Source organism: Monodon monoceros, unplaced genomic scaffold (assembly GCF_005190385.1).
Source record: "Monodon monoceros isolate NGI ecotype Baffin Bay Population unplaced genomic scaffold, NGI_Narwhal_1 Super_Scaffold_6, whole genome shotgun sequence".
Classification (NCBI taxonomy): domain Eukaryota; kingdom Metazoa; phylum Chordata; class Mammalia; order Artiodactyla; family Monodontidae; genus Monodon; species Monodon monoceros.
Genome location: NW_021703783.1, coordinates 60,680,818 through 60,696,005, shown reverse-complemented (window position 1 = coordinate 60,696,005; position 15,188 = coordinate 60,680,818). Strand labels below are relative to the sequence as shown.

At 36.2% G+C, this 15,188-nt stretch overlaps 1 protein-coding gene across 3 annotated transcripts in view; it reads right to left on the bottom strand.

Annotated features, from left to right (window-relative positions):
* NAV3 (neuron navigator 3) overlaps positions 1-15,188 on the bottom strand; it is a 363,427-nt gene that overhangs the window by 22,793 nt on the left and 325,446 nt on the right. The window contains exons 25-31 of one of the 3 annotated variants that reach the window (XM_029206421.1): positions 12,623-12,744; positions 11,630-11,650; positions 10,778-10,950; positions 10,437-10,502; positions 9,053-9,206; positions 7,436-7,610; positions 2,467-2,564 (exon numbers count right to left, since the gene is read on the bottom strand). In XM_029206421.1, the coding sequence (XP_029062254.1) occupies positions 2,467-2,564; positions 7,436-7,610; positions 9,053-9,206; positions 10,437-10,502; positions 10,778-10,950; positions 11,630-11,650; positions 12,623-12,744 (809 nt within the window). The remainder of the gene's footprint in view (positions 1-2,466; positions 2,565-7,435; positions 7,611-9,052; positions 9,207-10,436; positions 10,503-10,777; positions 10,951-11,629; positions 11,651-12,622; positions 12,745-15,188) is intronic. The other 2 variants (XM_029206422.1, XM_029206423.1) reach the window with 2 other exon arrangements.

The window sequence follows — 15,188 nt, the reverse complement described above, 5'->3', positions numbered from 1 at the left end:
AACTGTGTGTCTTTTTTTATTATGATATCTTCTACTAAAAAATATTAATATTCGTGGTGATTAACACTAAAATATATATTAAACCTATGGGTTTTATAATAACAGACATACACAGTGGATTATACAAAATACCCCAACAAACAAACAAACAAACTAACTAACAAAGTAACAGGATAGCAACAAAAACAAGAGAGAAAGAGATTAGATGAAGTGGTATGGTCAAGGAAAACTGATTCATGATCTGTTCAGTAGAAGGGAAAGGGCCAGGAGAGAACAAGTCTTCCGTTTTAATGCAGTGGGTGCATTCCTGAAGAGAAGCAGCTTGGTAGGAGGGAAATGGTGATAGAGATGGAACAGAACTATATCATGAGTCCTAGAGCCTCATCATAATGTTTTTGTGATCTTATCTTTGTTAAGTCCAAAACTCAGTTTGTTTTTTTATTTAGATTATTTCTAAAATCCAATCCAGTTTTGAAAAATAAGTTATCCATGGTAGTATGGCATTCACATATTCACAGGTCCCATTTTGAATGTATCAGAAAATTCAATATTTAGAAGAACTTGCCAGGGAATCCTACAGGACTCATTTTGTCAAGCAAAGAACTCCTTTATAATACAAACAAAGGTCCCAAATTTATCGTTTTTGTAGGATGGGATTTTGAGGAATTTCTACATATATTAGAAAAGTAAGCAATTCAATTTATAGTCTAACTGAAGCCGTTTTTATATTGACTGGAATGGTTACATGAGATAGTGATCATGACACCAGTATATATAATTAGACAGTTGATATATCACAATGCTGATTCTAGTCACCAACTTGCATAGTCCTTAAGAGGTGGTAGAAAAATAACTGAGTCAGGTGTTAGAAGACATGGATTCCACAACACACAACATCTACCATGTAATTAAGAAATGTGATGCTAGTTCAAGTCACTTAGCTGGCTCAGAGCCTCAATTTCTTCATCTGCAACATTTAACTTTATAAGGGTAAATGATTATCAGCACTATTTAGAGATAACCTGAAGCCAATATCTGTTACAGAAAAAGTTGAGAAATTCACAGCAAACCATTCTTATTTTGTAACAACTGTTATAGACTGAATGTTTGTGTCCCTCCCCCCAAATTCATATATTAAAGCCTCAACCCCCAATTGATGGTATTTGGAAATGGAGCCAGCAGGAGGCAATAAGAGCTAGATTAGGCCATGAGAGTGGGTCTCTCATCATGGGATTAGTGGCCTTCTAAGTAGGGGAAGTAGGAGAGAGATCTCTTTCTCTCTCCCCAAGTACACACACTGAGGAAAGGTCAAGTGAGGACACAGGAAGAAGGCAGTCATCTGCAACCCAAGGAGAAAGAGGAAACACCAGGAAACAAATCAGCCAGCACCTTGATCTTGGACTTAATAACTTTGAGAAAATAAATTTCTGTTGTTTAAGCCACCCAATCTATAGTATTTTGTTATGGTAACCCAAGAAGACTAAGACAACTACTTTCCAATGTTCAAAAATATTATCTTTCAGAATTATTTTGAAAAAGAAAACTTGTTTTACAGCGTTATTGTAACTGAGCCAAAATGGACATGCATACAGTGCTCTTCAGCAGCTGCTTTCAAATCAGAGATCATTAGACTATCTAAGCTTCACTGAGGCTATTACAGGCTTTTACATAAAGACCCACTTGGGAAATTCAGGCACAGATCTGCAGCTCAAGCAGAAAGTTTATGGCATTAGAATTCTTGGAATATATGCACAGTGTAAAAATTCACAATTGCTAGCTCACTTTTCAAACTTCAATTATCTTAAAATTCTAAAGACTTTTTTGTTTTTCTGTCTGATAAAACATTTTTGGATACTTATAAATTTGTAGTTTTGGCCACTGAACTACAATTTCAACTTGAAATAATAGTTTTAGTTTCAAGAAGAGGCTAGGGTCAGAATGGTATTGCCAATTTGAAGGCAATATTTGATTCCAGAAAAATTAGAATATTTGCCTTATCATCTAAGACCTTGCTTTAAAATGATACACACAAGTAGTGTCAATGGAATTTGAGTTCAATAAAATATATCTTTCCAGTGTCTAGAAGAGCCATATAACTTATAGTCTCTTCTTTGTACAAAGATCATCTTGGCAGCTCTAGCAACATGTTTCTATACATCATAAATATCACCTGTATTTAGGTAGACAAAATGTTAATGTCAAAGAAAGCAATGTGCTTTTTTGGTTTTAGAAATGAGGTTGGCTGACAACCAATATTGTTTTCAGTGAATGAACATGACATACTGAGACACATTTTTACCTATAGGATGATGTCATTTCTTTCAAGTCCCTAACTTTCATGCTTTTATAATAGATTAGGCCAATGCCAGGACAAACACCGCTGATAGTATATTTATGACAAATACTTATTTGATTCATGGTCATTCTCATCCTTTAGTAATAAAGAACTTAAGGTTAAAGAAATACCTTTGCTCGACCGTAGCCCTTGCTTATGGAGACTATAATTTTCACGCTGCGGCCATCTTTATGTCCGGTTGCATCACCAGCATCATCGAGCAAAATATCTACCAAATTTTCAAAGAAACATACACAAACACACACACATACAATAGAGTCACATTAGCTTGGATTTCTTTACTGTCATCGTTTTCTCCCTCATAGTTTTACATCTTTCAATGGGAATATTCAGATTTTCTGCCACCCATTCTAACCTAACTGGTTTGAAAAACCTCAGCTTCCAAGAAGATGAGTGACTGTGTTGGGTTAAAGTTTCCATCTAAGAATTTATTTCTGCTTCCAAAGATCTTCACCCAAGTGTTGGGCACCCATTGCATTTACATGAGGAAATAAGGGGTTCCTTTTTTCTATTATGCACAGGTCTGAGTAATACCTGAGTAATAGTCAGTTACCATTATAACCGTGACAAACTGAAAAGCAATCTGAGTTTTCTATCCAACCAAAAACATCCAAGCTCATCACCCATGTAGTTATGAATGCAAAGGTGGTGAGACTGACTGTCAACTGAAATGATTTTCAAGCATTTGGCACATTCCCTGCTATATGACTACTCACCTCGTATTGATAATTTTAGGTAATGTTTTGAATTTCAACCATGGCATTATACTTCCCCGCAGAAATATATTAATTATTGCTTTCCTGTTCTCTTTATGCTTATAGCTTCAAAACCAAAATAATACTTCTAGTAATCAGCTAAGAGTTACAGAAGCATGATAAAGCTAGCTAACCTTTAACCCACCAACCTTAAAATGTGATTAAAGATTAATTTTCAAAATATATGAGATTAATGTCCAGTTTGGAGAATGATTAAGGCAAACTATCCCACATATATGTTTTCCTTTGACAAGGATGCTATTATGTTTAATATGAAGATAGTTTTCTGGGGACAAAGAGAACTTGGTTACGTGTTGAAGAGCACATGTGCCAGGTGACAAGAGGACTCAACTGCTCAAAGTGTAAATTTAGAGAGCCAAGGACTGTGACTGTACCATTATAGAAGCAACAATTTCATCAAGTGCCTTCTGAAAATAAAATGCTTCTATTATCTTAATAATTAGGAATATGCAATTTTGCAAAAGGAAGGAGTTTAAAAAATGCCATAACACCATAACAATCAAAAGCACATTTAGAGTTTAAGGAATATGGAGATTTTTTGCTAGAAATTTTTAAATTGTCAGACAATCTCCCTTACTGAAATTTATTAATTTTTTTTACTAGTATAACATCCTCCCAGTCTCTCACCATTCTTCCTATCCAACTCAAACCTCGTCCTTAAGTGTCATTTTAATTCTCTTCTTGCTCCTTTTCTCAAAAGTTTAAAGTGGCTTATCGTTCACATCTAAATATCTTGTAATTCATGACCAAATTACCTCTTTAGTACTTTGCTCAATTATTCATAACTTCATAAATATTCAAAAATATTTATTTTTAGCTGACAGTTTATTAAGCATCACAGAAATCAGGAACTGTGGATTTCCCTGCTGGAGCTGTGGTTAAGAATCTGCCTTCCAATGCAGGGACGTGGGTTCGAGCTCTGGTCTGGGAAGATCCCACATGCCGCGGAGCAGCTAAGCCCGTGCGCCATAACTACTGAGTCTGCGCTCTAGAGCCCACCAGCCACAACTACTGAGCCCGCATGCTGGTACTACTGAAGCCCGTGTGCCTAGAGCCCGTGCCCCGCAACAGGAAAAGCCACCGCAACGAGAAGCCCACGCACCACAACAAAGGGTAGCGCCCACTCGCCGCAACTAGAGAAAGCCCACACACAGCAACCAAGACCCAACGCAGCCAAAAATAAATAAATAAATTTATTAAAAAAAAAGAAATCAGGAACTGTGCTGGGCATTGGGAATGAATACCATGGTGAGAAGGAAGATGAATTCCCTGCTCTTTTGGAGTATACATTCTCAACAAGGTAATCTTTAATGTTTTAAGTGCTTAAGCAAAATGAATACAGTAGTTAAGAGTCAGGCACTGGAATCATCCAGATCTGGGCTCAAATATTAGCTCTATCACTTATTGGATGCATAATCTTGAAAAATTATCATAATCACTTTCCTAATTCTTGGGGCACAAAAGCACCATCTTCGTAGGGTTATTGAGAACATAATAGAAAACACTTTTAAAGCACTTTATCCTCCGTGTTTAGTAAGTTTATCTGTTCTAACCATTACTCCTTTTCCCTGTGTGTTTATTCTAACTCCTTGTGTTGACAGTGGAAGGAGCACATCATGACTCACTCTGGGTGAGTGAGTCAATGTACACCCCCCCACCCACAGTACATTGATGGGATGATCGCCTGAACAAACAACTCTGAGTAAAAACAAATAACAGCCAGTTTGAGATAAGGGTTCTCTGTGTTGTTTCATGGAAAATAAGTTAGAGTCCTCTGTCAACATTTTGAAAAAAGATTTGCCACTCTGGTTACAGTCAAGTGAAATTCTGACAAAAACTGAAGGTTTTTCAAACTTCTGTCTTCCCTGGATGTATGGAACATGCACTATTATTTCAGGAACTGGACATTTGTCAATTAGCCTCTCTCCTGCCTACTTCTTTTTTAAAAAAAAACAAACCATGAACTCTAGAAACTTTTTCTATTAAAAAGCCTCAGCATAAAGGCACTTTTGATTTCCAATTTTGAACCCACTAAACAAGAGTGAAGGCAATGAAAACTTGACTTGAAAAGTATCCTAGTCAAGTGATGTCAAGTGATTTACATTTTTCTTGCTAGTTCAGACACAAGTATCGCTACTGAAAAATAATTGAGGAAATAAAATAATATAGGACTAAAAATAAACCATGAAACGGGTAATTATAAAACACATTTTTGAAAAAAAACACCTCTCCTCACCAAATTGCCCCAAATTCTGAATCACGGCCATCAGTTAGATGGACACAGAAAATGTAAATTTAATTTCTTTGATTTTATATTTATCTTTATGAGTCCTAGTCTTTCCTAGACATTAATTTTGGTTTCCTTTTTATATGGCTGTTCTTCCTAAACTACCTTCAGTACTAAATTTGCCTCCTTCAGACCTTATCATATTTCCATAGGCTAAACCAAAATCATGTAACAGGCAGTAAAATCCCACCATTAAGCCATCCTATAAGGTACCAGTCCTTTTCTCTCCTTAGAAGTGAAGCTCCAGGACATAGGCAGGCACTGACTGCCACTAGGTGTGGATACTACCTCACCTCTCTCAGGTTCATCACCGGCAAGCCAATGTATAGGATGTGACTCAGGACTCTCAGATTCTATACATTTAAAATTTTTGTTCTTTCTTTTTTTTCCCATCTTTTGAAGAATGTGGATGATAACACTTCATAGACAATTTACACATTCAAGTTATTACCATATTTCCATAGTTTTATTTTACTTAATGATTTATAAGTTCATTTAATTATGACATCTGTTTTTTCTTAGCTACCAATATTTCTTTTACTTGATGAGTATTCTCAAAATTCATTTTCCTTCCCCAGTCCCTGCCAAATGGTATAAACGTTGTTTTCATGAACTTCAGGAAATTCCTACTTGCCTTTTAGTTTCTAGTTACCTTTTATAAGAAGAAAGCAAGTATGCATTTGGGCCATTCAAGGGCAGACGTAATTAGTAGAATTTTAAAAATTCTGACCTTTTAGAAGCAAGAGATATGATTCATTAAAATATCATCAATATCAGCTTGCTGTATTTCTTTTTTTTTTCTTTTTCGCTTTTCATCTTTATCTTCTTTTTCTATATTTTGGTGTAATTTAAGGCAAGCCATGAAGTTTCTCAATTCTATCATGGGATCTAAAATTGCCCAGGAACATGTATACATATTATTGGTTTCCAAGCATCATCTAGTGGCTGTGCTTTGCAATCACTGCGGATCCTCATGTAAATCTTTCTTCAACTAAGTCTTATATACATAGAATGATTCGATGCCAGAGGAGCAGTTATACTTTATAACTGAATAGTTCATCAGCTATTAAGACAACATTATGTCATATGATTCTATTTGCAACTGAATAAAACTGTACCCTTTTTCCATCATTAGTACCATTGAATACAATAATAGAATCCAGTGTGTTCTTTTTGTTTGTTGAAAATCTAATAGAGCTGCAGTCTGGGTGATGTAGTAGCATTATGTTCTCCCTGGGCCACATCACGCAGGATCATCTAGTCAAATTTAGGAATAGGTCCTGATACACTTGTATACGGGCTTCGTACACTTAAAACACTATCAAATTGTATGGAGTTCTGAGTATTATATTCATTAGTACTAACAATCATCACTGAGAGTATTACTTTTTCATCCTATTTGTAACCCTGGAGGAAGTACTTCTCAAACACAAGTAACTGTTTTAAAAAATGATATGAAAACCATATCTCTATGTCTTCATACTCTTTCACACAGAATGTTCTTTTAAAATGATAATGAAGGGGTTTCCCTGGTGGCACAGCGGTTGAAAGTCCGCCTGCCAATGCCGGGGACACCAGTTTGAGCCCTGGTCCAGGAGGATCCCACATGCCGTGAAACAGCTGAGCCCGTGCACCACAACTACTGAGCCCGTGTGCCACAACTACTGAGCCTGTGCTCTAGAGCCCGTGCTCTGCAACAAGAGAAGTCACCGCAATGAGAAGCCCACGCACCGCAATGAAGAGTAGCCCCCGCTCTCCACAACTAGAGAAAACCCGTGTGCAGCAACGAAGACCCAACGCAGCCAAAAGTAAATAAATAAAAGAAATTAAAATGATAATGAAGTAAAATAAATTTATAAGAGGAAAAAGGACTATTTCTGAGAGCTAGGCCGTTAACATTTTTAAGAGGGTATGGGTGAGAGCTGCAGCTTGGGTAAGGGTCTCCAAATTCAAGGTCTCCGGGCTTATGAAGTCAGAGGTATGCTTTGATTCAGGCAGGTGTGTGCACAAAATCACCTGAGGTAACAGACTCCGTGATGTTCAAATTGTTCAGAGAGAGTCCTAAGGACTGGCGTGAGGATGAGGAGGAAGTGCTACTTGCGGACTCAGACGGGGGCCGAGCTGGCTTCGCAGCGTTCCCCGTTTCTGCCTTCAGCCGGTCGTTTTCAGCCTTCAGTATTTCAATCTCATTCTGTTGTGAAGATGGAAAACATGAAAAACATAGTGCTAGCTTGATTGAGAAAAGGGTACCAACTCTTTTAACAGGGTCAATCGGTTCATGTATTAAATAAACCATGTGGTGACATATTAAATAAACAAACACAAATTATGAAAACAGGATTTCCTTCCAAAGAAGGAAAAGGAATCCCTTTCTCTGTCTCTCACATATACATATTCAGCTATTCACAAATACACACACTAACCAGTAGAATTTTTTAAAAATCTATCATATATTTGAGGAGTTTTCCAAATACGACATGGTCTTATGTGAATTAAGAATAACATAATTGAAGAGTTCATACCATTTCTCATTTTAAAAGTAAACATACACACTACTACATATATAAAAATAGATAACCAACAGGGACCTACTGTATAGCACAGGGAACTATACTCAATATTTTGTAATAACCTATATGGGAAAAGAATCTGAAAAAGAATATCTTTTTATATCTATATCAATCTATATATGTATATATATATTCAGTTATATACATATAACTGAATCACTGTGCTGTACACCTGAAACTAACATGACATTGTAAATCAACTATGCTTCAATAAAATAAAAAATTAAAAAAAAAATTTTAAATGAAAGTAATGTTAAAACCTCATAGAAAATAATGCTGTTTGTAATACTCTGAATTCAGGGAGAGTTGAAAACCACAGTAAAACAAAAATAATATAAATAAGGTGATTTAAAATTACCACCTCAGGATCCTAACTAACGTCTGAAAAAGTTTTTGTTCCTTCAAAATGGGGCACTAAGCTCATAAAAACAACACAAGCCTATTGATGAATATATCCATTGGCAGATGAATCTGCTCAGCAATGAGCTTTTCCTATTTCAGTCATCTTGTGGTACCAAGTGATTACTGGTTGACCATAATAAAACGAAAACTTAGTCTGAGCACAGACTGATTCTGAATTTAGCCTTCAGATGCTTCCAAAAAATAGAAAAGCTTTACTTCTACAGATGGCATTCTATATCACACTTACTTTCATATTTAGAAAGCTTGTGTTATATTTCTGTTGATTCCTCATTACGTTTGTTTTTCAATAGAAAACAGGTAAAGTCAGATTTCAAAAGAATAGGAAAAAGTTACCGTAAGGGTAAATCATGGAAAAGTGAAGAAGCAAGGGCTGTAGTAGTTTCTCTAGAACCTTAGCTCTAGTACAGTGCCTTCAATGGTCCTTGAGTGCAACTGGCCAGTTTGCACTTCCACTTCCAAACCTGGATTTGACAAAATTCTCCATCCAGTATTGAGAAATGAGGTGCAGAGACTGAATAAACAGAGTGCATTTCCAAAAAGGATTTAAACATGAGATTTGTTTTTATAATAACTAAGAGAAGAGAATAAGCAGCATTTTAAATCTCTCCTGTTTGTTCCCTGAAGGTGCTTTCGGACCGACCTGCATTCGATTCATGGCTTCCCGGATCTGATCGAGATGATGAGCAGAGCTGAGGGCCTCCAGCCGAATATCCGTTAATTTTAATTCCTTTTCTCTGAGCTCACTCTTCAGCTGCAGAATTATCTCTGCCTCAGCCTCTGTGCATTCACAGATCCTGAAGAAAGAAACAAGCACAAAATCAGTGGTTGGGGAAGCCAGAGGATTACGAAAGGCAATGCTTCTTTTAAAAGCTGAACTGCAATATTATCCAGCAGGTACATAGATTATTTGCTGCTGGCAATACCTAGAGAAAAGGAAAAAGAGTTTTACAGACAGTAATACATTCACAGGTTCAAAACTGAAAATAGTAGCCGTCTCTTTTAATCTTTTCTTCCTATTTTCTGAAGTTTAAAAACAATCTATCTTTACTGTATATAAAGTGATCCTCAAAATTCCCTTGTTGCTGATGTTTATGGAGCTGAAAAGTCATAATATTACTACATCTCATTCTACCATTTTTCAAGGGACTTGAGCCTCTATTTGCAACATGAAATTTGTTTAAAGCAAAGTTATTATGTCCTTAAAATGCTGATTTCTCGTTTTGTAAAATTTTGCAAAGAATAACCTTATTTGCCACAATACTATCTTCAGGTTACGATCAAATTCAATCTAAATATTGTAGAAAATAAATCAGGGAGATTAGTTTTGGATATTTAAATAATGGATGAGTGTTATATAATCCTCCTGGTAGGCTCAGCTGATTTAGGAGATCAGCTAATGAAACTGAATCACAGGTTTCAACCCAAATGAGCAGGCTACTTGGGGGCTGCCTGAAGGTAATATACATTATATCCTATCGTTGTTCTATAGACAGCTTTGTAGGAAGTATGTCAAAAGAATCTGTTTTATGTTAATGAATATCTTTTCCATTTAAAATGTGGGGACTCATTGCTGGTCACAAAACGATAGTGCTATGTTCCTTCCTCTAAGTCAGGAAATTATACAGGGTGTACAAGAGTCTTAAATGGTTCTAATAGTGGCCCTGCTTTATATGAGTTCTGGGTGAGCCACTGTCTTGGGCACACAAGGAAATCTCATTTAAATAGTATATAGAACAAAGAGAATTATCAGAGCACATGTTTTACATTCTAAATGTTTTATTCTTTCTTGTAACATCAACTAGTGGGATACTATAAAAAAAATTATGCTAGATCATCTAACACAATTAAAGAACAAAGGATTGAAGTTTGGCTTGAGGAAACCAAATTTTACTTCCAAAACAGGAGGACAGAGAAGGTAGTCATTGTTGAAATGCATGCGAGTGATTTTAGAAAAAGCAAGAGTGAACACTGCTTAGGTTAGAACCAGGATCTTTGCAGTTTTCATGCATCACACTCCATTTTACCGGGATCTATGCTTGTAGATCACAGGGCCATTTTGCCGTTTCTTTGGTGGCCAGACAAGGGGTAACCTGCATTTAATGCACAGTTAGACAGATACATGGACAAATGCAAGTGAAAAGAAGTGAAAATAATAACTTAGAAAAGGGGAGAATGAGATCAAGAACACTCAATTTCTAATGTATGGAAAGCAGAAGAGAAACAAATGCTGTCTGCTAGTCTAAGGAAGATCTGAAAATAATCGGTATAGAGATGGTGCTGCAGTTCCATTTAGAACACAGATCTAGGCTTGGCCTGAAGTTGTCTTTAACAAATACTTCCGCAACCGGCAGAGGGAGCGACTTACGCTGAGGCGGACTGCGAGGGCTTCATGGAGGCTGACCCACAGTCACCCGCATTGTGGGGCAACTTGGGGGACGCTGGAAGGGACGAATCAGTAAGCTCTTCAATGTCTGAATGTGAGGATGGAGGCTTGGTGGACTTTTTCTTCCCAAAGGCTTGTTTGAATGAGCTTCTCAGCTGCAAGAAGGACAGAAATTACCTTCCTTGTCTATTTGCACTGGGGGCATCTTGCTTTGGGCCGTTAGTTTGCAGGTGCCATCCTAGCCACTGCCTGGGGTCAGTATGTATAAGCAAAGGATTAACAGCTGCAGCACAGTATCTCTAAAAAAAAAAGATACCGTGTTTTGTGTTTTTGGTTTATTCTTGTATTAATCCAGCGCAGCGCAAACATGGAAGGCTTTTAAACAGTGCAGGGTCAAGGGCATGGCTGTCAGAGCACTCATTTAAAACGAAGTACCTTGAAGGGATCTCCGTTCAGAAGGCTCCTCTCTTCAAGGCAATTTGTTTTAAATGGCTGCTTTAGCGCTACAATCAAGTCAGGGCCTGCTGACAATATAAACTTAAAAAGCAAAATGAAATCAAATTCACCTAACACTTCATTAATTGTGAGTTTCTATTCAAATTTTCAGTTCCCGGACTATGAGAAACCAGAGTTGGTATGGCCTACAGCGCTATTCAGAAAGTAGTTTTACTTCTCTTTAAAACTGGAGATTAAAATGAAAAGACACAAAGAAAAGACATACAAGGTAATCTGTTTTTAAAAGGTATAAAAGCCTCCTGCCAAAATGAATAGCATTCATGCCAAGGGTGGGTATTTTTATAGATGCATGCCAAATTGTCCATGGTTTATATTCACCTCACTTCCTCTAGAGTTCACCTTGCAGAAACATGAAAGAGTGTGGAATTACAAATCAAGGGAATGAAGGCTGATCAGTATTTTAAAATATTACCTGCATAAACATTTTTTTAAAACAGAAAAGATATTTCTCTCATTATTTACAGAAAGCACTCCAGTAAAATCCTCTGCTAGTTATATTTTGGATTTCATCAAGAGTTCTACTTATTTAACATCTACTTTTCTTGCATGGCATTAAAAGAAATCCTTTACTTCATTGTTTTTAAACATTCTGCAGTGATAGCATCTTCCCCTCAGTTTTTTCAGCAATTACTTAATATCATAAATTCTATCTCTAGCAAACTTAAGGGACAGTTCTGTTAAAGTACATTTTTATATTTATCCTATGTTCTTTTGGTAAAAATACATATAGTTGATTTCTTATACAGTGACACTTTATTCACGCTATAAACCCTGTTGATGCAAGGGGTGGAGAGGCTTTCAAGGTCTCTTCTTTCCCTTTTACTTTTTTTATTCCATTTTTTCTCCACTTCCGCCATCCACCAGCACCACCACCAGCACCACCATCAGCATCACCATCGTCTTTTTCTTCTTCTTCATCTCTACCTCCACAGTAAGCCTCTGCTCGGAGCCATTTATTTACACATGTTACCCTATTTTTCTTTACAGTATCTCTATAAAGTCAGTATTAATTATCCAATTTTTCCAGATGAGAAAATTTAGGCTCCCCAAAAAGGTGAGGTCACTTGCCTAAGATCCAAATAGTAAGTGTCAAAGTTGGGATTCAAATCCAAGTTAAGTTAGTGCCAACTCCAAAACATTTGCTCTTCAGCACCATGCTGCCCTAATCTTGGTGATGAGTGTAGCCTTTGAGGTGTCAGTCACTTGAATGAGACACTGTAAACTGCTGTGGATCTCTAAAGCCCAAAAGGAAAAAGCCTGACTCACTGGGCAGTAATAAGCTTCTGAACTAGATGAATGCTAATGGCTTACCCAGTTTTTCTTTTTCTTCTTCTTGGAGTCAGCATCGTTACCACTGCCAATGCTGGAATGGCTCGTGGCACTGTTGATACTAGAAACGCTTTCGGAGGAATGCTGTCTTCTGATGCGGAGATCTAGCCACAGATAGACAGTATCGTGTTTACTCATAAAAACTTGCAATCTGAACAAACAAGACTTTTAGGCTTTCTGAGAGGAAGTCCTCTAATAAATGTCAACATGGCTTTGTACAGATTATTTCAATGCAGTTTTGGTTTTATAAGCTTAATAAAGTACAACCATATTTGCTTTAATTAACTGGGTTATCTGTATTAAGATTCAATGGGAATCTCAAGTAAGTCTGTAGCATTGGTGTTTTAATGGATTCTGAGTTTTGTCCCAAAATGAACTGCTATGCTAGTGATTTTTACTGAATACCTGGATCAAACAGCACTTCCAAAATGATTTATTCCAAATGATTTGTTCCATGGAGTAAAAGGAAACTCTTAATAGCATGATAATTAATTGTGTGTTTTTAATATTTGTCCTTTGAATAAAGCTACCGAAGCCAAATATATTAACTTTCCATTTCATGGAATCATACCTTGTTAGAGCCAAAACAAACCTTGCAAGTCATCTAAGCACTTCATACCACAGATGGAGCAATTGAAGCGCAAAGAAGTTAAGTAACTTGACCAAGGTCAAAGAGCGAATGGGGCGAAGGTCCTCAAGAGAGAATGTGGGTAGACTGCATTTGTGAATTAAACAGAAATCATACTTAAGACAGTGTAATTCTTCCATCATACCCCTAACCCCTGTCCATGACTTGGAAGAGTAATAGCAGTAACAATAATAACAGGTAATAATAAAGCTAGCTTTTACTACTCTGCTCTGGGAGTACGTAATTTTAAAGCAAACCACTGAAATGAGTGTAATTATTAAATTTTCCCTGTGGTCACGTAGCTGAAAAACAGTGGAGCCAACTTGAGACTTAGAAGTATCCTACTGTCTATTGTACTAATTGCCAGGTGATATCACCTCTATATACTCCTAAAAAGCATGGAGTGCTTCTCTAGATAATACGATATTTTGAAGAGGATACCATTTGATACTAAATCACTTTTTGAACATACTCACTTACTCCATACAATCAGCTTATAAGATTTATTTATAGTCATTAAAATTAAAATTGAAATGATTTCTACTCACAGTGAACTTAAGTGTTAGTGGAGACACTAATAATTCATAAAATTACTTTAAGGTCAAATATGCTTTTAGGCCATTTCTATTGTCATATATAATTGGTATCAATGCATATTATCCAAGCAAAAAAATCTCAGTGGAACTTAAAAGATGTCAGAAATTATTATATAGCTTTCAAAAAGTTCCCATAGAAATAATAGTATATAATCAAAGCTTTGCAGTTGACTAATTTAACAGTAAAATGGCTGATGGCAATGGACCTGTAACTGGTTACTTTCAAAACATACAATAAATAAGTATATGTGTGGGTGTATAATATGCATATACATATCTCCATCCTTAATCTCATGTACATACATACCAATAAGTACTTTAATTTTTCCATTAAGAGAATAACCATGTTGAAAAATTTTACAGGAGGGTAAAGACAGACCTGTTTTTAAGAATCCCTAGAGTTTGGTCCAAAAGTATTTTTTTTTAATGATGAGAACATTTACTGTTTTTGCATGTCCAAAACATTACCAGTACCAAAACCTAAATCAAGGTATTTATGTGTGTTGTTTTGATTTAACAATAAAGGAGCACAGTATCCCTTAATCAACTAATATGGAAATAATATGAATAAGCAATAAAAGAACATGTGTAGGTATCTGTGTTTTAAATTTCTGCTACAGTTGGCTATAAGCTTTTCTGAAAAAGATTAGTATTTTCTATTTTTCCCTTCATAACTGACTTTTACAAATAAAACAGATGTATTAAGCGTTAAAGTATTCCAGAGTTTTTATTATATCCAGAATTAATAAATTATATTTGACTTCAAGTAATCCCAAATTTTAAAAAGATAGGTAAATTCTTGTTAACCGTAGGTCAAAAGTAGTCCTTGGAGGTATTAGTTATGTTCAATTATGACCGCATTTCCAATAAAGATTGGCAAGAGTGTAATTTCCATAATACCATGGAATGAAGGGAATGCATTTTACTTTTCTCTGGCAATTCTTTTCTAGTGTTTGTAAGTATTTGACTGAGTACATGTGGCATTGCAGAGCTCAGTAAAGAATGGGTGACCAAATGAATATCAACAATCTGAATGAATGGAGAAGCTTATTTTAAAAATATCTATTTCAGTTATATGTTTATTCATTCATTCATTTTCCACTTCCCACCTTCTGCACCGTCACTGTTCTAGTTCAAGCCACCAACATCACCTACCTGCTCTAAGAAAGAACAGCTGTCCAACTCACCTTCAAACCATTCTACAAACCAGAGTTAGAGAAATCTTTTTAAAGAAAAACCTCACCATCACTCCCTTACCTGAGACTGCCCAATGATTTCCATTTTAATAAGAATAGAAAACATTTCAACTCTTGCGCAGGCTCAG